The 25,500-nt window shown below is 35.6% G+C and overlaps 10 protein-coding genes across 10 annotated transcripts; 6 read left to right on the forward strand and 4 right to left on the reverse strand.

Annotated features, from left to right (window-relative positions):
- Positions 1 to 5: 5 nt before the first annotated feature.
- On the reverse strand, positions 6 to 487 carry WICANDRAFT_62009 (uncharacterized protein; the record flags this gene model as incomplete). The annotated part of the gene is made up of 2 exons (XM_019183294.1): positions 6 to 15; positions 39 to 487. 2 exons carry the CDS (start codon positions 485 to 487, stop codon positions 6 to 8), a joined length of 459 nt encoding a protein of 152 aa, XP_019040658.1.
- Positions 488 to 1,360: 873 nt separating this feature from the next.
- Positions 1,361 to 2,435, forward strand: WICANDRAFT_90976 (RNA recognition motif domain-containing protein). Its single transcript, XM_019186269.1, has one exon. The coding sequence runs from the start codon at positions 1,812 to 1,814 to the stop codon at positions 2,412 to 2,414; it is 603 nt and encodes a 200-aa protein (XP_019040659.1). The 5' UTR covers positions 1,361 to 1,811; the 3' UTR covers positions 2,415 to 2,435.
- Positions 2,436 to 2,643: 208 nt separating this feature from the next.
- On the forward strand, positions 2,644 to 3,147 carry WICANDRAFT_28165 (uncharacterized protein; the record flags this gene model as incomplete). The annotated part of the gene is made up of 1 exon (XM_019181455.1): positions 2,644 to 3,147. One exon carries the CDS (start codon positions 2,644 to 2,646, stop codon positions 3,145 to 3,147), a length of 504 nt encoding a protein of 167 aa, XP_019040660.1.
- Positions 3,148 to 4,031: 884 nt separating this feature from the next.
- Positions 4,032 to 5,063, reverse strand: NAM8 (Nam8p; the record flags this gene model as incomplete). The annotated part of the gene is made up of 1 exon (XM_019180631.1): positions 4,032 to 5,063. A coding segment is annotated over one exon (1,032 nt), but the record flags the coding sequence as incomplete, so codon positions are not given.
- Positions 5,064 to 6,679: 1,616 nt separating this feature from the next.
- Positions 6,680 to 7,546, forward strand: WICANDRAFT_28219 (uncharacterized protein; the record flags this gene model as incomplete). The annotated part of the gene is made up of 1 exon (XM_019181460.1): positions 6,680 to 7,546. A coding segment is annotated over one exon (867 nt), but the record flags the coding sequence as incomplete, so codon positions are not given.
- A 1,694-nt stretch (positions 7,547 to 9,240) lies between these two features.
- Positions 9,241 to 11,175, reverse strand: SEC2 (guanine nucleotide exchange factor SEC2; the record flags this gene model as incomplete). Its single annotated transcript, XM_019183295.1, has 1 exon — positions 9,241 to 11,175. The coding sequence occupies one exon, from the start codon at positions 11,173 to 11,175 to the stop codon at positions 9,241 to 9,243; it is 1,935 nt and encodes a 644-aa protein (XP_019040663.1).
- Positions 11,176 to 11,630: 455 nt separating this feature from the next.
- BNI1 (formin BNI1) lies at positions 11,631 to 16,700 on the forward strand (the record flags this gene model as incomplete). Its single annotated transcript, XM_019181628.1, has 2 exons — positions 11,631 to 14,704; positions 14,774 to 16,700. 2 exons carry the CDS (start codon positions 11,631 to 11,633, stop codon positions 16,698 to 16,700), a joined length of 5,001 nt encoding a protein of 1,666 aa, XP_019040664.1.
- Positions 16,701 to 16,858: 158 nt separating this feature from the next.
- WICANDRAFT_83586 (amino acid permease) lies at positions 16,859 to 18,544 on the reverse strand (the record flags this gene model as incomplete). Its single annotated transcript, XM_019185566.1, has 2 exons — positions 16,859 to 18,405; positions 18,478 to 18,544. The coding sequence occupies 2 exons, from the start codon at positions 18,542 to 18,544 to the stop codon at positions 16,859 to 16,861; spliced, it is 1,614 nt and encodes a 537-aa protein (XP_019040665.1).
- A 1,569-nt stretch (positions 18,545 to 20,113) lies between these two features.
- Positions 20,114 to 21,793, forward strand: WICANDRAFT_28688 (amino acid permease; the record flags this gene model as incomplete). Its single annotated transcript, XM_019181527.1, has 1 exon — positions 20,114 to 21,793. One exon carries the CDS (start codon positions 20,114 to 20,116, stop codon positions 21,791 to 21,793), a length of 1,680 nt encoding a protein of 559 aa, XP_019040666.1.
- Positions 21,794 to 22,869: 1,076 nt separating this feature from the next.
- On the forward strand, positions 22,870 to 24,604 carry WICANDRAFT_62018 (amino acid permease; the record flags this gene model as incomplete). Its single annotated transcript, XM_019183296.1, has 2 exons — positions 22,870 to 23,274; positions 23,327 to 24,604. 2 exons carry the CDS (start codon positions 22,870 to 22,872, stop codon positions 24,602 to 24,604), a joined length of 1,683 nt encoding a protein of 560 aa, XP_019040667.1.
- Between the last annotated feature and the right edge of the window lie 896 nt (positions 24,605 to 25,500).

A 25,500-nucleotide genomic window follows, 5' to 3' on the forward strand; every position in this document is an offset into this window, starting at 1 on the left:
ATAAATTATAATTTTCTTCAACAAAATCTTGGTAATACTTTGGTGGAGGAGCTGTGGGATCCCATGATGCTAATGATGTAAATTGCTGTAGATGAAAGAGTTCTTGAGTCAAAAGTGAGTGTTTTGCAGCTAATTTCCCTAGTTTATCAACTTGAGATAGATTGGATTCTTCAGAACGGTGCCTTTCCAATTTTTTTGTATCTTCAATAAGCGTAGCATCCTTTGTTTTCTTCACTATTATCTCTTCTTCGGGCTGATTTTCAGCTTTGATATGAGATTTGCCGTTCGATCTAGCATTCCTTTTGGTTAACGAGTAATTGATCTCACTATTCCTTGTGCTTCTCCTTCTCTTTGGATCCGGAGATTCTTCAGATTCATTATGTGCTTCTTCATTATCATTGATTTCAGTGGAGCTATCAACAAGCTCACTGTGTCGACGACTTTTGGCATTAGTGCGTCTTGAGCCAGGAGTTGATACTCTTGACATATTCGGTCTTCAACGCACTTCCGTGATAGGCTTTTTATCTGGCCAGTCTTTCAAGAAATGAAGGTATTGTTGATGAAACTGGTTTTGTTGTTGTTATGGTACAATTTAATCCCGAATTCAGGACTCCAACAACTTGAATAAAGCAGCAGGTTTTTTGGTGGATCAATCTCCCAGGTATATATACAAGAAAATGGCGCCTGCACTAATCACAATGGAAGGTAGTTATAGTGGTCAATTGATAAGTTTTGAACTGAGTTTGAACTTGAGCTTCTTGGGCGCTGAATGTCCTTTTGGTAAAAGTCGCGAAAAAAAAAAGATCAAGGAATTTTCGATTTCGAAGGCAAAAAAAAAAAAAAGGTTCAAAATTTTTTGAAATGAGGAAAATTATTGGGAAGGGCCAACACACGGGCAAGTGAACCTCATCGAGCTGATGTTTTGGGGAATGTTCCATGAGGTATGCGTTAATGTGGAAGATGTTTGTATTGTTGATGAGAAGAAGGTTTTAGTGGATGGTTTGGCTGAATCTGATTTTGCAACTTTTTGTTTCCTTATTCAAAACCAACCAATGTAGCCCGATGAGGCTCAAGTCTCGACTGATTCCAGTTTCATCCTCATTCACAATAAGCTGTAACAAAAAAAAGAGGATTCTAAGCATCAAAAGTCTGCCATTATAGCTTAAAGCCAATTGAGTGCTATGCAATCAAACTCTTCGTTAAAAGTCTTGACTCTTGAGAGCTAAACGAGAAAGCGTCAAGATGAAGGATTAAATCGCGAAATGGATTTGCAAATCTGACATTTTGCAAGGTTAAAGGAAAAAATCAAAAAACATGTTCAAATTTATCCAGCGATATTTTATGATCCACTAACGGCCATGCTTTGTGCAAGTGCTCCAAGGTCATCAATACGGCATGCTACAACCGCCATATTCCCATCTTGCGTCGCAAATTTCAAAAACTTGACGCCTCAGATTACACAAAAGAGATCAGTCGTGAGAAAAGTTATATTTGCAGCAGGATTCCCAAGAAATTATTCCAAAAAACAAGTTGAGTACTTTTTCAGATCAAGGCTAAAATATGTCAAGTTTGTTAGAGTACTCAGAGACATAACATGCTACACTGGGTTCGATAGTACAGGAATAGCACTAGTGAGATTTACAAGAACGAGTGCAGCAAGTCGATGTACTGAGAGATTTGATGGTAAACCAGCTGTACCTGGCCACGTCCTAACTATAAGGTATACCTTAGAGGAGACAATAGAAGATCATAAAAAGGTTGGTAACCTTTCATTTTTGTTCGATTCTAACAGATTAGAAAAAGTTAACAAAATGATGAACCCTATAGATCAACCAGTTTCTACGACTTTATATGTGACTTCATTACCTACTATGTTTAATGAACTTCATGTCAGAGATCTTTTTAAGAAATTTGGGGAAATTGTATCTGTTAGAAAACAAGGAAAAGGAACAACGTTTGCTCATGTTACATTTGAAAAACCTAGCTCTGCAAAAAGAGCTCTTAAAACTCTTCATGGTTGTCAATTAAAAGGTCGGGCGTTGAAATTGAGATATGCATATCACAGGCAAGATAGAGAAGCTATTTTGGGTGGTAAGAAGTTGATTGGGTCACCTCAAGAATTATTGAAAAATAGTCCAGTTTATCAAGAATTGGTCAATGACAAGAAGTCAACCCCTAGATTTTCCGCCAAAAAAAGAGCTCCACGCTTATGGAGTGCTTTAAAGCCGGACCTAGGTAATATAATAGTCCCAAATTCGTCTTTAAAATTACCAGGTGTGAACTCATATTCATCTAGTGAAACAGTGAGAGCTCCAAAAACATATAATGTTGAAAATGATCCATTTCCTAAAACTGATCAACGGGTAATGGAAAAATTTGGTTTAGATGCGGACATGGGTAATAAAAAATATTAAACTTGTATATATGAATCTTCTTGAGCTGATTATGTGTTGTAATTTGATAACTTGTAGTTCATAGTGACACTTATTAAAATGACAGTGAGTTGTGATGAGTCAGCAAATTCGCGAATTCAGATACTGGTGAAGCTCGTCAAAAAAAAGGATTTCTATTAAGGGAGAACGACAATATCAACAAGCATTTACACTGTACACTTTGCTTTGTGGTATCAAAATGATTACCAAAATGCTTAGAATAAATCCAGCCTTAAGATTGAGACCAGTTTCAATTCTTTCCAAGAGGGCATTGACAACAACAAGATTCAACTTGCAAACCAAAATAGCATTGAATGAAGATCCAACTCCAAAAATTGAACCACAAGATGAGATTCCAACTTCGTATCCAGATGTTAAACCTGAGCTGTACTATAATAGGGATCCATACGGAGATTGGGATGATGTTCAAAACAGAAGAAATATTAATGAACCACTTCATGAAGATGAAGATGTTTTGAATTTATGGTCACCAGAATATTATCAATATGTTTCTGATGGTGAAGCTTTTAAATTAGTTAGTTATTTCTTTTTAGGTGTTGCTGGTATTTTTGGTGTTTGTTATACGTTTTTCTATCCAAAACGTATTGCAGTTCCAAGAAATTATCCCCATGATGGATTATCAAAAGCTTTGGGTGCTAGAAATTCAGAGGAAGCTGAATTGTTAGGTGCTAGAGTTGATAAGACTGCTTATTAGAGTCTATTGATTTATTATTTATTTATTTATTCTTATTTATTGAAAAACCCTATTTATTCATATTTATTAAACACAGTTGATCACACCTGAGAGGAAGAGACGTAGATCCCGTAGTAGAATGACTAAGAAATATATCAAAAGGCGATAATACTTCAAAGAACCGCAACAACCTTGGTAATCTACAGGACAAACTAATATTATAATGCGTATGTATAAATGAAACAACTTCGACTGAAAAATATGGACAAAATAGTATATATATATGGAAGACTTGAGCACAACATGAAATAAAAAAAAAGGGACACAAAGTTTGTTATAACAAAAAAAATAAAAAGAAATATGTTTCATTAGTAAGGGAAATATCTGATAAGTAATATAAACAAAAATCCAATGTAAAATAGAATAACCATAAGATAACACAGAACAAAAAAGTATTGGGAATCAATCCATGAATTGAGACCAAAAAAAAAGTTCAAAATAACAACTTGCATAAATTATAAACTGACAAAACAACCATAAAAAAGAGGAAGGACAAACAAGCATTCATGAGTATAGTAAAATGATAATGATTAAAAATAGTATGTGTGCAAAAAACGGTACTAACCAAAAAGAAAATAAAAGCAGTCAACAAAATCTCATGCAAAGATGTAACCATTAGAATTTGCGTCAATTGCATCTAATCTACCATCTTTTGCAGCTAAGTACAATTCGTTCAATCTTGATTGGTCTGGGATTGGTTCACTTAATTCTTGATTAAATTGGTTTTGATCTTGGATTTGAGAAACTCCAAAACTTGGGATTGAAGAAGTTGAAGAGTTTATACCGAATGGGCTTTGCTGGAATGGATTAAATTGAGTTGATTGTTGTTGTTGAGATTGTTGAATTGGTTGATTAGTGGAAGGATAACCATATAATAAAGGTAATTCTGGTTGTTTTTGATAAGCTTGAGGTTTTGGATTTGAATTTGATCTTCCCCAGCTTAATCTAATTCTTGAATTACCAATTGGGTAGCCTTGCATCTTACTAATAGCTAGTTCTGCACTTGCTCTTGTAACGTATTGAACAAATCCACAACCTTTACCAATTGGAATTTTGACATAAGTAATATCACCAAATGGTTGGAAATACAGTCTTAATTCATCTTCAGTAACCATTGAAGATAACCCACCAATGAAAACAGTAGTGTTGTTTGGGTCAGTGAATTGAGTTAATGGTGGTTGATATTGAGAATCAAAACTGTTTAGAATTTGTTGAGATTGAGCATTTTGTGGGATTGAATTCAAAGATTGTTGGGATTGTAATTGTGGTTGTTGTTGATGGAATGGTTGTCTCATACCACCCATTTGTTGACCACCTTGTTGTCTATTCTTTGGAACAGCTGTAGAGACTCTAATTGGTCTACCGTTCAAAATAGCACCTTGCATTTCAACCAGAGCTCTTTGTTGTTCCAACTCATTCAAGAATCTGACAAACCCATAACCTTTTGAGCCACCTGTTTGTTGATCAATCATGATCTTTGTACCAGAGACTGAACTATACTTTGTACCGAAATATTCATATAAAACAGTATCAGTAACATCTGGAGCTAAATCACCAACAAAAATTGAAACTTCACCAGAGCGAGAACCATTACCCATTGATTGTTGACCATTAGTAATAGGTTGGGAAGCGTTACCTCCACTTGCCCAGTTTAATTTCAATGATTTATTAGTATTTGGGATTTTGGAACCATTTGAAGATAATGCACTTGAGGCCAATTCCAAGGTAGGAAATTCAATAAAACAATAACCAGCATTATAACCTTGTTGGATTTTCTCTTTGATCAACTTAACATTAACGTTATTGAATCCAAAAGAGCCCCAAATTGATTTGATTGCATTTTCATCCCACCATGGATCTAATTCACCCATCCATAATTGGGCGGAAGTACCGTTAGAGACAGGAGCCGAACCAGAACCAGTCCGTTGATAACCTTGGGATTGTTGAGGTTGAAATTGTTGATATAATGGGTTTGCAGAAGATTGGAAACCGTTGTTGTTCATAAATGACATGGTGAATGAAGAAGATATTGATGATTAATTGGTAAAAGAACACAAATTTAGGCAACTAAGTAAAACTGGAAAAAAGTGTATGAAAAACGCCTAATAGGGGAAAAATATGCTAATGATGGTATAAATGATTGAAAACAAATAAAATATATGACTTTTAAAAGAACTTGTTGTATATCTTGTGAATTGAAAAGTATGATCCCTAGACTCTAGTGTAAAAGCAGGAGATGATTTGCAAATGAAACAAATTTAAACAATGAAAGCAAATGGGAAACAGAATGAAGAAGGGAAACCAACTGGGTGCAAAGAAAACCAAGAACAAACAGAAGAAACTAATGACAAGAGATGAATTGGAAAAAGGAATATGTTTTTCTCTTTTGTTGTTGACGTTGTTCTTTTCAAAAAGTGTTGAATGTAGTTTTTCTAAAGATCAAAAAAATTTGCCTTCAAATAAATTGATAGAGGGAAAAAAAAATCGACACAATGGGAAAATGAAAAAAAAAGTACGAGCCGATGATGATGATGAGGCTGCTTTGGCTGCTTTTAATGGTACGCTTGAATTGGATGGTTGTACTAGGACAGTTTAGTATGGGTAGGTTGTAAGTAAATTGGCTTGAGGAGGGAAGTAAAAGTGAACTGTAGTCAGCTCAAGAGTATCCAGATCAAATTGTAATAGGGTTTCGATGATCTCAGAAAGGTCCCTTTGATAAAATTTTAACTCTTGCCGCAGAAAGGAGTTAAGCTGGGCGGTGGTGGGCTCGGGTGGGCTTGATCTCTGCCTAGAGCGAGACGCGCGTAGGCTCGCTAGGGAGAGGCCCCGGAAGGAGAGAAGCTGAGACAAACGCGTCGCCTATTTTTTTTTTGATATGGAGATGGAGGACAAAACAATTTACAAATTTGACATAGAAAAATGGAAAAAATGGTTATTCTTTGGGTGAAACATCTGCTATTGGTATTTCGCTCAAAGTGTTGACTAGTGGATCATGTTTTCAATTTATGCTGTATTTATGTGTTGATTTGAAGGCCACTTCAGTCTTGATTTTGATGAGCTTTGTGATGAGAAAGCGGAACCAGGAAGAACCGATTCTACCGGTGAATGATCTGGGGGCCAGCAAAATGTAACCTTTCCCAATACAGTAGCTTCCAAATTAAGTATCCCAAATATTTGGTCACGTGTCTAGTTTTCTGAGGGTAACTCTTTCTGAGCGCGGCCCCTACCGATCCAAAAAGAAAAAAACACTGCACAGATCAAACGGGTTTCTAGTAAGATTTGAATAATTGTAGAGATATCAGATACCTTCAAGTGCTCCTCATTCTAAAACAACTTCAACTATAAGCATTCCCTTCAAAGCCATATCCTTCCATCTAGTCTATAACCACTCCAAACAATCATTCGAAATCTCCCACCACTCCCACAAAAGATCATTCATTTTCATTATACATTCCCTTCTACAAGTTCTAAAAAAAGAATAGAGCTCTATTAAATGTCAAACGTTAGCCAGATCTACAAAAGAACTGAAGTCATAGGTCGTGGTAAATTTGGTATCGTCTATAAAGGGATCCATAGAGCCACAAGACACGTCTATGCAATCAAGGTCCTTAATCTTGACACTTCAGAAGATGAAGTTAAAGATGTTCAACAAGAAATCCAATTTTTATCAAATTTGAAACAAATACCCAATATAACCCACTATCACGGCTCTTACCTTAATGGCACGAAATTATGGATCATTATGGACTATTGTGCTGGTGGGTCATTAAGAACTTTGCTAAAACCAGGTAGAATAGAGGAAACTTATCTTGGTGTTATAGTTAGAGAAGTGCTAATTGCATTACAATACATCCATAAGCAAAATGTTATACATAGAGATATAAAAGCTGCCAACGTCTTGATAACAAATGAAGGTAAAGTTCAACTCTGTGATTTTGGTGTTGCCGCTCAGTTAACTTCAACAAGTTTAAGAAGAAATACCATGGCTGGTACTCCTTATTGGATGGCCCCGGAAGTTATCATGGAAGGTACCTCCTATGATGTTAAAGCTGATATTTGGTCTTTAGGTATTACCATCTATGAGATTGCCACTGGTAACCCACCATATTGTGATAAAGAGGCAATTAGAGCAATGCAATTGATTACCAAATCTAAACCACCAAGATTAGATGGTAAACAATATTCTTCACTATTAAAGGAAATTATTGCCCTTTGTCTAGATGAAAATCCAGAGGAAAGAATGAGTGCAGAAGATTTATTAAAATCGAAATTCATCAAGTTTCATAAAAATTCATCAACAAGTATTTTGAAAGAATTGATTTCAAGATATTTATTATGGAGAGAAAAAAAATCCTCAAGAGAAAGTATATTGATGAATGTTGAAGACGAGGTTGAAGAAAACGAAATTGAAGTCAAATGGGATTTTGATTCTTTAAGCAGTAATGAATATATTTTGGAAAATGACATCAATTTAGATAATATCCAACTAAATGAAAGTGATTCTGATTTTAATTTCACAACTAATGATAATTATGATGATGGTGATGATGTTTTCATGACTGGTTATCAAAGATATAATCCAATACATCATACAAGCAGCCATCAAACAAATGATAATGTCACCTACAAGACAAACACCGTCAATAACGGTGTTAGCTTTAATGTTGGATCTACTTTGAAAGCTAACAGTACAATGAATAGAAAAGAAGCACCAAAATCTTTATTAAATCTATTTGAAGAAAGTACAGAGGAAGAAGAAGAACAGCATCATAACAATATTCCAGAAGAGCCAACACATTATGAAATACCCAAAATCTCATCTGCAATCGGGTTACACAATTTATCAAATACAACAACAAATCATAATACAAGGGTTTCTACACCAATAGTGGAAATTGAAATTCCAAATATTGAAGATATGCAATCTTCTTCATTAGCATCTGCTCCTCCAACTCAACCTCCATTACAACAACAAGAGTTTAATAAACCAAGGTCAAGAGCAAATACTTTGTTGCATTCACAATCTGCGGCTGGTAATTTAGAGACAAGAAAAACATTGGATCCAACGTTACAAAGAAGACCAACATTAACTACAGCAGCTTCATCAATTCCTCAACAAGCTCCACCAGCTCAACCATCCCAACAACAGCAATCCTCACAACAAATACCTAATTCATTACCACCAAATATCCCAAGAGGTACACCTTCACCTAAAAGAGAACTTACAAGTCAGGTAAATTCACCATCAAAACTGAATATTATCACTTCATCACCTAGTAAACCAACAATGAAGGCTATTCAATCTCCAAATAACCAATCCCCATTATTACAACCTATGAATGCAAGCACTTCGTCAATTCCATCAACAACTTCTCAACAAACAAAACAACAACAACCATTAAATATCAAGAGAAATCATCAGAACCTAAGACTACAAATGCCAACGCCAACGTCATTACAATTCCCCAAATTATTAAACAATAATTCCAATTTGGATGAACAATCTTCAAATGATGAAAACATTAATCAATTTGGTGTAAATGTCTCAAATATGCCAATGACAATGACACCATTAACTGAAAAACCGCCACCAATTCCATCAACAGCACAATCATCATCATCAACTTCAATAGCACCAAAGCGGAAAATGACACTAACACAACAATCCCAACCACCTCAGTTACCATTCTTGATGAATGGGACAAGAACAACTTCCTCACTATCATCAAATTCGTCTCATGAATATTCAGGATCAACCACTACAACCACTATTCAAAACAATTTTGAGAATGGGATATCGATGCCTAATTTGGATGTTTCCTTGTTCATTGATTCAGACTCAACAAAGGAAAAGATTAACAATCAAATGATTGAGTTGTTGGGACAGTTTAGTAATGTCTTGAGTGTTATGGAGGATAGATTATTTGAAATGAAGGAGTGAAGTGGATTTTATTTTAATGGCTGGTGATTATTTAGATGTACATGAATGTTAAAGAACTCATGGATTGTAGAACCTACAAATTAGCTCTTCTTTATGTTGTATATTTGGTAACATTATGCATCAACAAACTCATCATCAGTTTCATCTGGGGTCCCGTCAGGTTTCTCTTGTTCCTCATCTTTATCAGGTTTTGAATTTTCTGAACCAGGAACAAAGTCAAACCCACCATGTGTATTTGTTGGTGTTTTCAAATCATTGAATTTATTAATGTTCCCTACGATTGGTGTATTTTCTTCAGAATCTAATAATGCATCTTGAGGACGATCCGTTTGGATCATTAACCCCTTATTCGTCTTCTCCACTGGTGATTCTTCTTCGTCTTCGTCTTGTGAATAATCATTCAAGATATCATTCGTTATGTTGTCATCTTCCTCATCTTGTTTTGGCTCTTGTTCGGACTTGGTCTCTTTTGGTGTAACTGCAGCTGTTTTGGTTTTTTGTGATTCACCATTTTCTTTCAAAACCACTGGATTTTCCGGGCTTTCATCAGAGCCTATACTACCAGTACTAACTTCATTTATCAATGGTGATGCTTTATAAGTTGTTGATAAGGACTTAGGTTCATCCAAATTGAAAGAGTCGTTCAATGTACTAGCACCAACAGTATTAGCAGTTGTAGCCTTTGGTGAATGTAGGTTTTCTAATGCCTTATAGACCAAATCATCGGTTCCTGGGTAAATTTTAGTTTGATGGATATTTGATTCCAAATCCCATATACCAACTTTTGACCAAAACAATTTGGATCTTAGTCTTGACAATTCTAACCATGCTTTCCTTATTGATGTATTTGAATCTAATTTCCAAACGTTTGTTTTCAAAGAACGTAAAAATGCAAATAAATCACATGCACTTCTAACTCTAAACAGACAATATGAACATAGGGGATATTGATGGGCTATTATTGGCGATGACGGTGTTGATCCACTGGATGCAGATAATGATTCTTCTTTAGATTTTAATGCATGAACTTTTAAAATATATAAACGTGAATGCTCCAAAATATCGTTTCTATCCTCTCCACAAATGGCACATGGTTGATCAATTGCAACAGGAGGACTATGGGCAGGATAAGAGTATAGGTTAGATTTGATATCAGACTCCTGAGTTTTGTTATTCTTGAAGTTTATTCTATAGGTTTCATTTATGCCCGATACAGGCTCAATAATGACACGTCCATCAATGAATGCACCCATTAATGAACGTTTGCTTAACCACCCAATACCGTTTGCTAAATCTATTCTCAATGCTGGTTCAACGTCATCCGCAACTAACCTTTTGATGAATTTTGTGTTAGTATCTCTGATCACTTCAATATATTTCAAATCTGAGATGAATCTATTGAAATCGTTGAATAATTTCAAGTCAAACCTTATGGAGTTTATAGTTGGACTATAGATGATTTGAGGAGGGAAAGTAGCTGGTGAATCCTCAGATTTATTTCCGGATCTTGGTTCATCAATCGAATTTCTTGCGGAATCTTGAATAGATTGATCATCTTTCTCTTGTATAACATTTTTTAGTTCACGTAGTTGTGTTTGTAAGTTCTCAAGAAGCATATCTTTCTCCTTCAATTGAGAAACCAACCCCTCGTTACGTTTTTCAAAACTGTAAGCTTCTTGTCTAGCTTTTGATACCATCTTATTTGCTTCTTCAAATAAGGACTCTGATAGATCTTCAACTTCAGATTGTAATTTGGATACATTTTCCTTTGCTAAGTCCTTTTCTTTGGTCTCGTTCTGTAGTTTCTGCTCCAAAGTATGGTTAGACTTTGACAGTTCATCATGTTCAGACTTTAATGATTTGTAATTTTCTTGCAAAGCAACAAGTTCTTGGTTTTGCTTCTTTAGTTGTTCATTCTCTCTCTTTTGATGAAACAATTGTTCCTCTAACTTAGATTGCTTCTCAACCAATTCTATAAGCTGTGTAGATAAGGAGGTGACTTGGAGCGACACTCTCTTTGATTCCTCATCGGCAACAGATTCACTCATATTGGTCTAGCGACAATCAATGAACTGATTCTATATCAACCAATGCACTCAAATTGGAAAAAGCCCAATTGTTTTCCCAAACGAAACCTCAAACACGCCCAAATTTCAAATCAAAACAGAAATTAATAAAAAAAACCATTCGCGAAGTTTCATCATATTCGCGATTGCGCGAATGCATTCTGCGATTTGTTTTTTTTTGTTTTTTTTTTCTCTTTGCAAAATGAAAATAGATCATTTCAAGAATCAAAGAATTCAACAATTGAGACATTGGCATCCACTTACATTACCCAACTGTTATTATTGACGGTATACCTTTTGAGACTCACTGCTTGCTACTGTGCTGAGAATTGATACCTGGAGTAAGGGTTTGGATGTGCTTTTGTTAGCTGGTGCTCTTGTAAAATCTCCAAAACTGTCAAGATCATAACCAGCCTCCAACATTATATACAACAAAGATGAAGAAAAGATCAGACCAAGAGGCCTCGAGGCAGTCTTCAGTGAGATCAAATGCCACAGATCACCAGAAGTCGAATTCAGGGTCGCTGTTATCCAATATCAGGAAATTCTCAAAGAACAACAAGTCTGAAGAGCCAACTAATGTTTCAAGTTTAAACATTTCGAATCCACAACTACAACAACAACAACCCCCAGGGCGTCACGATGGGTTTCAGCATACTGATTCACCTTATAAGAAAAGGCAGCCCAGTATAAGCTCTTCATATTCAAATCAATCACAAAATTCACTCCCCTTGAGTAAAGCAACAACTTTGAACAATTCGAACCATTCAACCTACGATACTTCACCTCCATCACCTCAACATTCCCGTCGTTCATCAACTTGGACTACAAACACATCTGCAAATGACGATTATAGATCATATACCACACCAAAGAAGTCAGCTTTGCAAAGAATACATACCAATAATTCAGTAATGTCAAGTACGTCTGCATCAACCGGTGTCGGTAATGATTTTGTTTTGGAACAACCCAAAGAGAGCTGGGAAATTGATGAAATGTTTAATGAGTTAATGACAAAACGTGATTTCAAAAGTTTACCAGATGCTGCGAAGAAGCAAATGAAGGAGTATCCTGTTTCCAAAAAATGGATGTTGATTTATCAAGATGCTTTATCTGAAAGAAAAAAACAAGAACGCTCAAAGAAAGGTGGTGAAAATCCAGCTACACCAGAAACTTATGTTAGGCTGTTGATGGATAAATCAATTTCTGTTAGACAACTAGGTAATTTATGGGTTAGTTTACGTACGGAGCCTGTGGACTGGGTTAGAGACTTTATTGATGCTCAAGGTCCTGTTGCATTGGCTACGGTATTACAACAGCTTCATACAAGGTCCACTACTGACTTGCTGAATGATGAGTTTTTGGAGAAAGAGATTTCAATCATCAGATGTTTAAGAACAATTATTAATAATCAAAGAGGTGCCGATTATGCACTTGATTCCAAGATATGTGTTCCAGCTATAACGGGAGCTTTGATCTCTACTAAATTAGCAACTAGAAGACTTGTCACGGATATGTTAAGTTTCTTAGCACATTTTAGATCTCCTGAAGGTTATGATCAAGTGTTGAGAGCTTTGAACTCTATACCCCCTGATAATATCCATTTTCAGGCTAAATCCTTAGATAAAAGAAACTCCATCATTTCCCAACCTGGATCATCTGGTTTGAAAAGATTTGAGCAATGGTTGAGAGTTGTGGAACAGACATTAGAAGGAAGAGGTAAAATGGGTTCCATGGTTGGTGCTAGTGATGAATTGAAATCTAGTGGTGCAGGTGGTGAAAGTCAACTTGTTGATTATGCTTTAGCCACCATGGTGCTTGTTAATTCTATAGCTGAAGGTGGTGCTGATTTCAAAACCAGAACTCATATCAGAGCTCAATTGAAATCTGGAGGGTTACAAAAGATATTCAAAAAGTTTCATAAATTGCATAGTGAATTGATTAATGATAAGATACGAGAATTTGAAGATGCTGCTGCCGAAGATTATGAAGCACTTTTGACATCAGAAAGAATTGGTGAGGATGTTGACTTGAATGATCCTATATCATTAGTTCAAAATATTTGGGGTAAAATTCAGCATTCTGAAGCTGAGAGTTATTTCCTATCAGCAATTCAACACTTGTTTTTGAATCAATCAGACTCATCTAAATCCCCTAGCAGTACTGATACCATAAGGTCTTATAGATTGATTGATGGATTGATCTCCAATATCACCATGGGAGCAAGCTCTAATGAGGATGCTGCATTGAACGTTGCTATTCATAGATTATATGATGGTTTACAAACTGATGAAGTTGCTAGACGAGCTATATTGGAGTCTAGGGAAGCCACTAAAAGAGCAGAGGAAGCAGTTGCTGAAAGAGATGAACTAGCGAGACAAATTTCATTAGGTTCTGATGGTATGATGACACGTCTTACAAATGAAATCAAAGAACAAGAAATCGTTTTGCTGAGACAAAGAAAGATGAATGAAAATTTATCCACTGAATTAGAAGAGCTCAAAAGGAAACATATCTTGGAAAAACACGAACAAGAGTTGGAGATGAGAGAAATGTTAATCTTATTGAACAATGCTAATGAAGGTGCTGGATCTCTTCCAAAGACCCAACTTGTTGATAAACTAAAGAACCAATTATCAAGAAAGAAAAATCAATATAGACTTGATAATAAGAAATATGGTAGTTCTGTTGAACCAAATGGAAGATTAAGAGCTTTAAGAGATCAAATGGAGGATATTGAACAACAAGCTAGAGAATTAGAAATGACCAACTTTGTTGAAAAGAAGAGGGATACAATTGTCTCACCATCTGTGCAATCTTCCCCTGAAAAGCCTTCTAAAGAAGACGATCTAGCTAAGTTGGAATCTTTACGACGTAAATTGGATACGTTACAAAATCAATCTAATGACATTCTTAAGTTTGACACTGATGCTAAACAAAAAGAATTGATGAATAAACAGAAGTTGATGGCTATGGATAGATTGAAGGAGTTACAATCTAGATTCAAGAATTTGAATATTGATTTTTCACCAAGTGAATCAATGGCTGGTGAAGGTTATCGCTCATTGGATCCAAAGAGCAATGATAAACTACATGATGAGTTGGCTGAAATTGAAAGATTGAGTGAAAAGTTACAAGATGAGTTGTTGATTCAAGATCAAGTTCCTTCTAAATCCTTTTTGGAAAGCCTCGAGGCTAAATACATGAGAGGTCAAAAACAACCTGAAGGGAAACCTGATTATTCCTATAGATCATCAGTTGCTGATAAAGTTAGAAGCAGTAAAGGGTTTGAACCATCATTTCTCAAAGAACTCACGTCAACTGTTGGTAAAAAAGATGCCATACCAGATGCAGAACCAGGTTTTGAAAACCAAGCTGAAGCTCCACCACCTAAGCCTCTCAATGAGCCATTCAAGTCACCATCTCCTACACCACCACCTCCACCTCCTCCAATGCCTCCATCACTAAGTGGAGGTGCACCTGCACCTGCTCCACCTCCATTGCCTCCACAGTTAGGTGGGCCTACATCTGCACCAATACCACAAGCACCTCCTCCACTACTATTTGGAAACTCAAACAGTGCACCACCACCTCCTGCTCCACCGCTGCCAGGGTCAAAAGGACCCTCGCCACCACCTCCACCACCACCTTTCCCAATGCCAAAGTCGAGAACTCCAATTCCAAGTCCATTATTACCTCAATCACCAAGCTTGTTTGAAAGATATCCAAGACCAAAGAAGAAGCTTAAACAATTACATTGGGAAAAAGTTGAAACAACTGAAAATTCATTTTGGGAAGATGCAGCAGCTGAAAAAGTGGCATCTGATTTACTGGATAAAGGTATCTTTGATGAACTTGAAAACATTTTTGCTGCCAAAGAAATCAAAAAACTGGCTACAAAGAAGCAAGGTGAAGCTGAAAAACTCACTTTTTTGGCCAGAGATGTTTCCCAACAATTTTCCATCAATTTGCATATGTTTTCTTCGTTAAGTGATGAACAGTTGGTTAACAAGGTTTTAAGATGTGATAAATCAGTTTTAGAATTACCAAATGTTATTGAATTTTTAAGCAAACAAGAATTGTCAGAAATTCCAAATGGTCTTGCCAGAAATTTGGAACCTTATAGAACTATTTGGGCTAAAGGATTTGAAAAATCACCAGAAAAGGATCCAAATGAATTACATAGATCTGATAGAATCTATTTGGAATTATTTTACAACCTACAAGACTATTGGCCATCAAGAATGAGAGCTATCAGAGTTATCACTTCATACGAAAAAGAATATAATGATTTGGTTCATAAATTGAGATTGATTGATGAAGCTACTGATCATATTCAAAATTCTCAGCATTTGAGAAAAGTTTTCGATATCATTTTAGCTGTTGGTAATTATATGAATGATACTTCAAAGCAAGCTCAAGGTTTCAAGCTAAGTACACTACAAAGGCTTACATTCATGAAGGATGATAAAAATAGTATTACATTTTTGCATTATGTTGAAAAAGTTGTTAGAAAAGCATATCCTGATGAGGAAAAATTCCTGGAAGAATTAAGTAATTGTTATGATGTTGCTAAAGTTTCTGTTGAACAATTGGCTAATGATTCAAAAGATTTCACACAAAGTATCAAAAATGTTGAAACTTCAATTGATATTGGTAATTTGAGTGATTCTTCTAAATTCCACCCAAGAGATAAAGTGTTGACAAAAGTGTTACCAGTTTTACCAGAGGCAAGACGTAAAGGTGAATTGTTGAACGATCAAACAAAGCTTACAATTATTGAATTTGAAAAGTTGATGAGATATTTTGGTGAAGATCCAACAGATTCATTTTCCAAAAATTCATTTTTCAGAAAGTTTGTTGATTTTATGAATGATTATAAAAAGGCACGTAGGGAGAATTTGGCAAGAGAAGAAGAAGAAAGAGCTTATGAACAAAGAAAGAAGATGATGGAAACTCCAAAGAGAAGTGTTTCTGGAACTCCAACTACACAACAAGGTGATGATGGTGGAGAAAATGTGATGGATTCATTATTGGAGAAATTGAAAGCTGCTGGACCATCAAAGGGACAAGCGTCATCAGCAAGAAAAAGAGCATTGGCTCGTAAGAATTTGTTACAACATAAGAAGGTAACTGATAGTGATGAAGAAGATGATGACAATGAATTAGATTCAAGAGATCAATCCCCATCAAAAGTTGTTTCACCACAGAAGACTGGTTCTTCGATGAATGAAAATGAAAAGGCTGAAACTCATGAAGATGACGATGATGATGTTGGTTCAAGAGCAAGAAACTTGTTACAAGAATTAAGAGGTGGTGGTGCTACGCCAACTCCTGATAGTGGATTATCTCGTGTTCAATTACTTAGACAACAACAGAGACTGAAAAGGAAACAAAGTGCTGCTGAGAATTTATCAAGTGCTGAATTGGATAGTGGTGTTTCAACTCCTGATATAAAAGAGGAACCTGAAGAGAATTTACAAGAAGATACCAAAGTTGATGAATAACAAATCTTATATATACTACTTGAATTAATGAATATAAAGACGATTTATATACAGGCTGTAGCCCCCCTACAAAGTAATTCTAAACTCATGATATTCATTAGTTCTATGCAAAAGTATTTATACAAACAACATCAAAAAAATAACTTTTTTTTTCTGCTTTATGCAACAGCAGCCCAAAATTTCTCCCAAATGTTTTTTGGAGCATCATCTTCCCAAACAATAGCATCGATTTCTCTTCTGTCAGTATCGATATCAATATCATCAAGACTTAGAAATAAAGGACCTCTATAAAAGATTTGACAACCAATCCACAAGACAGCCATAATTATAACTGAAACATAGGCGGTAAAGAATTTAGTAGCGGTAAAGCTAAAGAATGCAGCATAACCTTGGATGAAAATGATGATAAAGACAAAGAACGCAGCATAATAAGCACCCCAAGGCATGAAATGGGCTTTGAAAGGTAATTCATCACGAGAAATACCACGGCTTTTCAAACATTGCATAAATCTAATATGACAGATAGAGATGAATAACCAAGCAAACAAACCTGCAACGGTGGTGATGTTAACCAACCAATTGAACCCAACAGCTGCACTATCTGATAAAACCATGAATGCTAAGAACCCCATCAATGAAGTACAAATGACACCTAAATATGGGACACCTTGCTTTGTAACATAAGTGAATTGTTTTGGAGCATTTCCTGAAATACCCAACCCATACAAGATACGGGACCCAACATAAACATTTGAATTGGCAGCAGACATAACAGTGATCACAATGACTGCATTGAAAATATGATTTAGGATTGGAGTACCAGAGTTTTCAATGGCAATGATGAATGGAGATGATGAAATAACAGCTTTAGTTGAATTTAAACGTGGTTCATTGAATGGAACTAATAAACCAACAAAGAATAAAGACAAGATGTAAAAGAACAAAATTCTAAAGAAAACTTTATTAATAGCTCTTGGGACTGTTTTTCTTGGGTTTTTAGATTCTCCAGCTGAGATTGCCACTAATTCAGTACCTTGATAAGTGAAAGCAGCATTAATCAATGAAGAAACCCAACCAAGGAAACGACCAGTTGGAACACTTTCAACTAAATGACCTGGACCCCAAGGACCTGGATTTCTCCAATATCTAAACCCAACAGGACCTTGATCACCAGCACCACAAACCATTATGAATGAATACAAGATAAACCCAACAATGGCAACAACTTTAACAAATGAAACCCAAAATTCAATTTCACCATAAAATTTAACAGGGAAGAAATTTGCCACGGTCATTATAAACCAACAGATTGCAATCCAAGCACCCAATGGTACAGCATCTGTCCAATATTCAATAACTTGACCCACGACAGAAATCTCCACAGCAAAAGTTGTAGCCCAATTAAACCAATACATATAACCATTAGCAACACCAAGAGCAGGAGATAAGAATCTTGCATTGAACACTGTGAATGCAGAAGTCACTGGGATGAATGTACACATTTCACCAAGGGATTGAGTAACTAAATACACAATACTACCCATGAATAGATATGCAATAAGGGCATTAACAGGACCAGCTAAACTTAGTGGAGTTCCAATACCGACAAATAACCCAGTACCAATGGTACCACCAAGGGCAATCATTGAGACATGACGAGGTTTCAAGGCTCTTTTAACTTGAGTTTCTTTAACATGGCCATGTTCTATATCATGAGTGTTGTATTTTTCTTTTGGTGATGAGTTTGATATTATATCATCGTTTGAACGAGGTGCACTTTCTTGTATTTCTAGAGTTGATTCTTTTGAAGGAATCGATTTCTCTAGATAGTTTTCTGATTTCATTGTTGATGTAAATGAAGATCTATCTAATTGTGTACTGTTTGTAGATAACAGTTTAGTTTTATATGTTGATGATGACTCGATGAAGTAAAAATTTTATAAAATGGAAAAGGAAGGTGCGAAAAGAAAGAAATCTTGTGATGTAGTTTAATGCTTGATGAGACCTATTTCACGAGACTATTATGGGCTATATGTTCTCTTGACCAGTACCAAACTCAATTTGGACAACCTGAAAGCATTGGGCTAGAAAAGAGAGATTAGATCATGGAGCCCATTCAATCTTCACTAGGAATCCACTCTACCTTCATCTTGACTGACTCTTCACTCAAGTTTATACCCATTTCCAATTCTTCAGCGAAAATGTGCCATCCCAAAAAGAAATTTTTCCTATAAACGGCTCCCCGAGACACCAAGCGAACATAACCAGCCAGTACTTTATGCTTAAAGACCTGCAAAAACGACCTGGAAACTCATAAAGAAAGGACTATTGAAGGACTATTCCAATCATAGACTTGTCCATTAATATCCACCCTAGTTAAACTTGTGTAGGCCTCCTACTTCATGGTGCAATACCCGGGTAAATAGCCAGTTTTCAACTTTATGTCACTTTTTTCGGCGTTTCTTTTTCTCATCGGCCGTTGGAAAAAAAATTCGTTTCGAAGTTCAGGGGTCTTTTAAAGAATTAATATTCTCATACAAGGAAGAGTGTTTGATAGAAATGGCTGCTTTTATAAGAAATGGTTGTATCTGTTATCTATGATTATTTAGGCTATCTTTGAATCTCTTTGTTTATGCCGTTGAAATTGGTGGTGGTTTTGGTACACTTCCAGAGACTAAACTCTAGTGCCGCTTCTATGAGTGCACGGCCTTCAAAGTTGTCTGCTCTTCAAGCTACAAGTGATGGAGAGAGGGTCTTCTGACTCTTGTAGCTTTTGTTGAAGTGCTGTGACTTGTAGAATTTGGAGATTCTAGTAGGAATTGTGACTGTTTCCCATCATCACCATCACCAACTTCATCAAAAGTAGGATTAATACCTCTGTAGCATTTGGAGAATACCAGGTTGACTATAAACGAAACTCTCTTCGCTTAGAACTAGGCAAAGTCCCAGCTCCTCTGGCTTGAATCTCACACTCAGTCTCTTTTTCGCTGATGCCAGTACTTAGAGAACCCTCGCACGCTAATACTAGTACTTAGGAAACAAATCCTTCAACAGCACCACGCCGAACACAACCACGCCAAAACCACCGTTTTAAAGAGGAAAGCAGATCAGAAACTACCCCATGATAAGATAACTGATATGGAACGTAATACCTCTTTGAATCAATGCTGAATAGGTTGAAATTGTAGCTTGTAATTAAACAACTCATCAGTTTATGGTTTGGTGCAGCCAGCACGGCGCGCACAACAGCGATTGATGATGTATGTGCAATTTTTTCATCTTTTGCCAATAGATGAGTTGTATTTTGGAGATGAGTGATAGAGGGAAAATTTTGTATTAATACTCATCCAATTCCCTTGATATTGATCAATCTATCAAGTTTGATTAGTTGGTAAACTTGTTAATTAGTTACTATGAGTAAAGAATCACCAAATTTTGAACTTCATGATATTGAAGCAGGTTCTTCAAAACAAGATAATTCATCAAACATCCTAAATAAAAATGGAAGCAACATAACAGATGACATACCTGGTTCTGATCAAGAAACTGAAGTGAAAGAGACCCAGGTTAAAAGAGCTTTAAAACCTCGTCATATTTCAATGATTGCCCTTGGTGGTACTATTGGTACTGGGTTATTTATTGGTATTTCAACTCCTTTGAAAAACGCTGGTCCTGTTAATGCATTGATTGCCTATTTATTCATGGCCACTATAGCTTATTCAGTGACTCAATCCCTTGGTGAAATGGCCACTTTCATTCCAGTTTCAAGTTCTTTTACCGTTTTTTCTAAAAGATTTTTATCACCAGCTATTGGTGTTGCAAATGGTTATATGTATTGGTTTACATGGTGTATCACATTCGCGCTAGAATTATCAATCGTGGGTCAAATTATTGAATATTGGACTTTTTCAGTACCATTAGCTGCTTGGATTGGTATTTTTTTCGTTATTCTAACTTCAATGAATATGATTCCTGTTAAATTTTATGGTGAGATTGAATTTTGGGTCGCTTCAATCAAGATCATTGCCATTGTTGGGTTCATCATCTATTCTTTTATAATGGTTTGTGGTGCTGGTATAACTGGTCCTGTTGGGTTTAGATATTGGAGAAATCCAGGTCCTTGGGGTCCAGGTTATATCTTTGAAGGTACATCAAAGGGGAAATTTTTGGGTTGGGTTTCCTCTTTAGTTAATGCAGCTTTTACATTCCAAGGTACTGAATTAGTTGGTGTTGCCTCGGGTGAATCTAAAAATCCAAGAAAGACAGTGCCAAAAGCTATTAATAAAGTGTTTTTCAGAATTATGTTTTTCTACATCTTGTCATTATTCTTTATTGGATTATTAGTTCCATTTGATGATCCAAAATTAAATTCAACTTCTTCATATGCTTCATCTTCTCCATTCATCATTGCAATTCAAAATTCAGGTACACCGGTATTACCACATATTTTCAATGCCGTTATCCTATTAACAATTATTTCAGCTGGTAATTCAAATGTTTATATCGGTTCACGTATTTTCTACTCATTAGCACAAAATGGATTGGCTCCAAAATGCTTTGCATGGACTACAAAACATGGTGTTCCATACATGAGTGTATTATTCACCGCATTGTTTGGTTTATTAGGGTTTATGGTTGTCTCTAAAGGTGCAACAACCGTTTTCAACTGGTTATTAAACATTACAGCTATTGCAGGTTTATTTGCTTGGTTATTCATTTCAGTTTCTCATATTAGATTTATGCAAGCTTTGAAATTTAGAGGTATTTCTCGTGATGAATTACCTTTTAAAGCTCACTTCATGCCTTGGGGTGCTTATTATGCAACTTTTTTCATCATTGTGATTATTTTCATTAATGGGTTTGATGCATTTGTTGGTGGGTTTAATGTTACTTCATTCTTTACTGCTTATATTTCAGTTATTTTGTTTGCAGTATTGTGGTTATTTTTCCAATTTGTTTATTTCAGAGGTAGATTATTTGTCAAATTAGAAGATGTTGACATTGATACTGATAGAAGAGAGATTGATGCTATTGTTTGGGAAGATGATGCTCCAAAGAATTTGTGGGAGAAATTTTGGGTGGCTGTAGCATGAATGAAGGTGTTGTTTTGGTTTTTTGGTTTTAGATAGGACATCTATCTTTGCATAATTTATTTATTTTAATATTGTCATTAATAATGTGATCTAGTGTTTAAAAAGTTTCAATGTATAAAGTTTTTGAGAATGTTCTGTATCAGCTTATCTTATTAATAGGTTTCAGTTTCAGTTTCAATCACACAACTGGATCCTGAGAGTCCTGATTTCTCAGATCTGTAAGGTCTGAATCAACGCCGATCCATTCAGCTCTTATATGATCTCGCTTCAAATTCTCTGCATGCACTTAATCAAAAGATTCCTTATTACACTTGTTATTGTCACGATACACAATGTCAGAGCTTGTGAGTCCCCTTTTCATTTTTTTCTCCACGGCATTTTTTCGCGAAGGAAAATTTTCAAATGGCACAAACGCAAAATTTTGGAAAATGGACTTGAAGACTTGAAAGTTTTTGGGCATGAGTCGGAGAAACGTCAATTTGAGTACAATATGTAGTGTTATTTATCTGATAAGAGAGTACAATAGATAAGTCAACTCAATTCACAATTACAGCCAAAACTCTTGCAATTGGAAAAAAATTTATTAATATTCGCAAAAGAAATTCACCGTTACACGGCACACCACCAATTTTTTTTGAAAGGAAAAGCAGCATAGGCTCCAAAGAGATGAAATTTTGGCAGAGAGCTCGCACGCTACGCTAAGCAAGTCTGTGGGCAATTATTATTATCCTTATCTGGAGATCACAGATGCACTCTACAAACAATCAGCAATGTAGTTATTGAATAAAACAAAGTTGTAACCATCTTAACCATGTACTACTCCATGATCTCATCTGAAAAATCCATCTTTTTGGCGCTTTTTAAGGTTTTCGCTGTCTGCTGGATCATCTCCAAAAGAAAAGGCACGTCTCCGGTCAAGAACATAAAATTTTCAACTGATAAGAAATCAGAAGCAGCATGATCAAGTCAATTCAAATAATATACGTCTCGACAATCATCATTATAAAACCATCCACAATTCCCTTCCCATGCGACATAACTACAAACCACTTGTGAACAGCTATATTCCTCCAAAAATGAGTAAATCTACTGAATATGAACTTCATGATTATGAAGGAGGTTCCTCAACAAAGCAAGATAGTAATATAATCAACAAGACTAAAAGCTTTGATCATGAAGATAGTCCAATCTCTGAACATGAAATCGAAACTGGTCATGTTAAAGATACTGAAGTTAAAAGAGCTTTGAAAAGACGTCATGTTACAATGATTGCCCTTGGTGGTACTATAGGTACAGGTTTATTCATTGGTATCTCAACACCTTTGAAAAACGCTGGTCCTGTTAATGCCTTGATTGCTTATTTATTCATGGCTACTATAGCTTATTCAGTGACTCAATCCCTTGGTGAAATGGCCACTTTTATCCCAATCTCAAGTTCTTTTACCGTTTTTTCCCAAAGATTTTTATCAAATGCATTAGGTGTAAGTATAGCCCCTTGAGAAATTATTAGAACTTTCTACTAACACATCATAGGTCACTAATGGTTACATGTATTGGTTCTCATGGGCAATCACATTCGCCTTGGAATTATCAGTCGTTGGTCAAATCATTGAATATTGGACTTTTTCAGTCCCATTAGCTGCATGGATTGCCATATTCTGGGTTATCTTATTCTCTATGAATTTATTCCCTGTTAAATTTTATGGTGAAGTTGAATTTTGGGTCGCTTCAATCAAGATCATCGCCATTATTGGATTCATCATTTATGCATTCATTATGGTTTGTGGTGCTGGTGTGACTGGGCCTGTTGGATTTAGATATTGGAGACATCCAGGTGCTTGGGGTCCAGGTTATTTATTTGAAGGCACTGCAAAAGGTAGATTCCTTGGTTGGGTTTCCTCTTTAGTTAATGCTGCCTTCACTTATCAAGGTACTGAACTTACAGGTATCACTGCAGGTGAATCTAAAAATCCAAGAAAGAGTGTTCCAAAAGCTATTAATACCGTTTTTTTCAGAATTTTGATCTTTTATATCTTGTCTTTATTCTTTGTTGGTATGTTGGTTCCATTTGATGATCCAAAATTGAATTCAGATTCTTCATACGTTGCATCCTCCCCTTTCATCATTGCAATTCAAAATTCAGGTACCCCAGTATTACCACATATTTTCAATGCAGTCATCTTGTTGACAATTATCTCTGCAGGTAATTCAAACGTCTATGTCGGTTCACGTATTCTTTATGCATTGGCTCAAAATCGTTTAGCTCCAAAATGCTTTGCATGGACTACAAAACATGGTGTCCCATATATTAGTGTCTTATTCACTGCATTATTCGGATTCTTGGGTTTTATGGTTATTTCAAGTGGTGCAAGTACAGTTTTCAATTGGTTATTAAATATCACTGCAGTTGCTGGGTTATTTGCTTGGTTATTCATTTCTTTATCACATATCAGATTCATGCAAGCTTTGAAATTCAGAGGTATTTCTCGTGATGAACTACCTTTCAAAGCTCATTTCATGCCTTATGCTGCTTATTATGCTGCTTTTTTCATTACAGTTATCATCATTATTAATGGGTTTAGTGCATTTATTGGAGGTTTCAGTGTTAGTGATTTCTTTACTGCATATATCTCTGTTATCTTATTTGGTGCATTATGGATATTCTTCCAATTTGTTTGGTTTAGAGACAGAATCTTCCGTAAGTTGGAAGATGTTGATATCGATACTGATAGAAGAGAAATTGATGCCATTGTTTGGGAAGAAGAAGCTCCAAAGAATTTATGGGAGAAATTCTGGATGGTTATTGCTTGAACTTGTCAGCTCCTCCTCATAAAAAAAAACTGTTTTCGTTCCATTGTGTTTTAAATTAATTGTATCAAGCGCAATATTGTATATTTAGTTGGTCATTTTGTTTTTTAGTTGTGCCATTCATCATTAAGACTATTCAATCTTTTTAATATAATATGCCCTTATGTTTTATGATTCGTGTTGAGCTGTAGCAGCTCTGTTTATAATCTTCAGTGGATTATTGCATAGGGTCTCTTGTCCTTCAGTAGCACTATTACTAGTCATGGTGTATAAATTGTACCATGCAATTGGGCGCGCCCAAGATTTCAGCACAAAATTCGCGAAATTTTCTATGCACAACATTCTGGGATCAATCTACACAACAAAATCGCAACATTAAGAGCTTATTTTCCTTAAAAAGATCACCATCAACTATAAAAAAAATTACCATCGTGATGATACTAAAAAAAAGCTTAAACTCTTCTTTTTGGTGGGTAAATTTTTTTTTTTTAATGGTAAAGTTACTTTATTCTAAAATCTTATACACTTTTACACTTCAACTTTCAATATAATAATTCCAATATAACACTGTTCCAAATAAATTTCCAATATTAATCAATAGCTCAATTTTATAGCTCTATCCTTCTTTCTTTCCTTATAGAGCAACCTTCTTAATAAAGTCAAAAGTCAAAATAAACAATCCAAAAGTTTCAAAACGGGAGTTTCAATAAATCTTTGTAATACCGTAGGGGTATTGTACCTAATCCCCACCATCTCTCTATTCTAGATCTTTATCCAACTTCAACTTCATCTCAAGTTGTTCTAGCAGTTGATTTTCATAATCGTTTGTAGTCTTTAAAACCATATTTCTGATGAATCACTTTGAGTTTATATTTGGCAGCATTAACCACTTGTTCTTT

This window comes from Wickerhamomyces anomalus (assembly GCF_001661255.1).
Source record: "Wickerhamomyces anomalus NRRL Y-366-8 unplaced genomic scaffold WICANscaffold_2, whole genome shotgun sequence".
NCBI lineage: Eukaryota > Fungi > Ascomycota > Saccharomycetes > Phaffomycetales > Wickerhamomycetaceae > Hansenula > Hansenula anomala.

Bases quoted from the DNA above. Each gene is read 5' to 3' on its own strand.
- WICANDRAFT_90976 (XM_019186269.1), top strand. From the start codon at position 1,812: ATGATGAACCCTATAGATCAACCAGTTTCTACGACTTTATATGTGACT.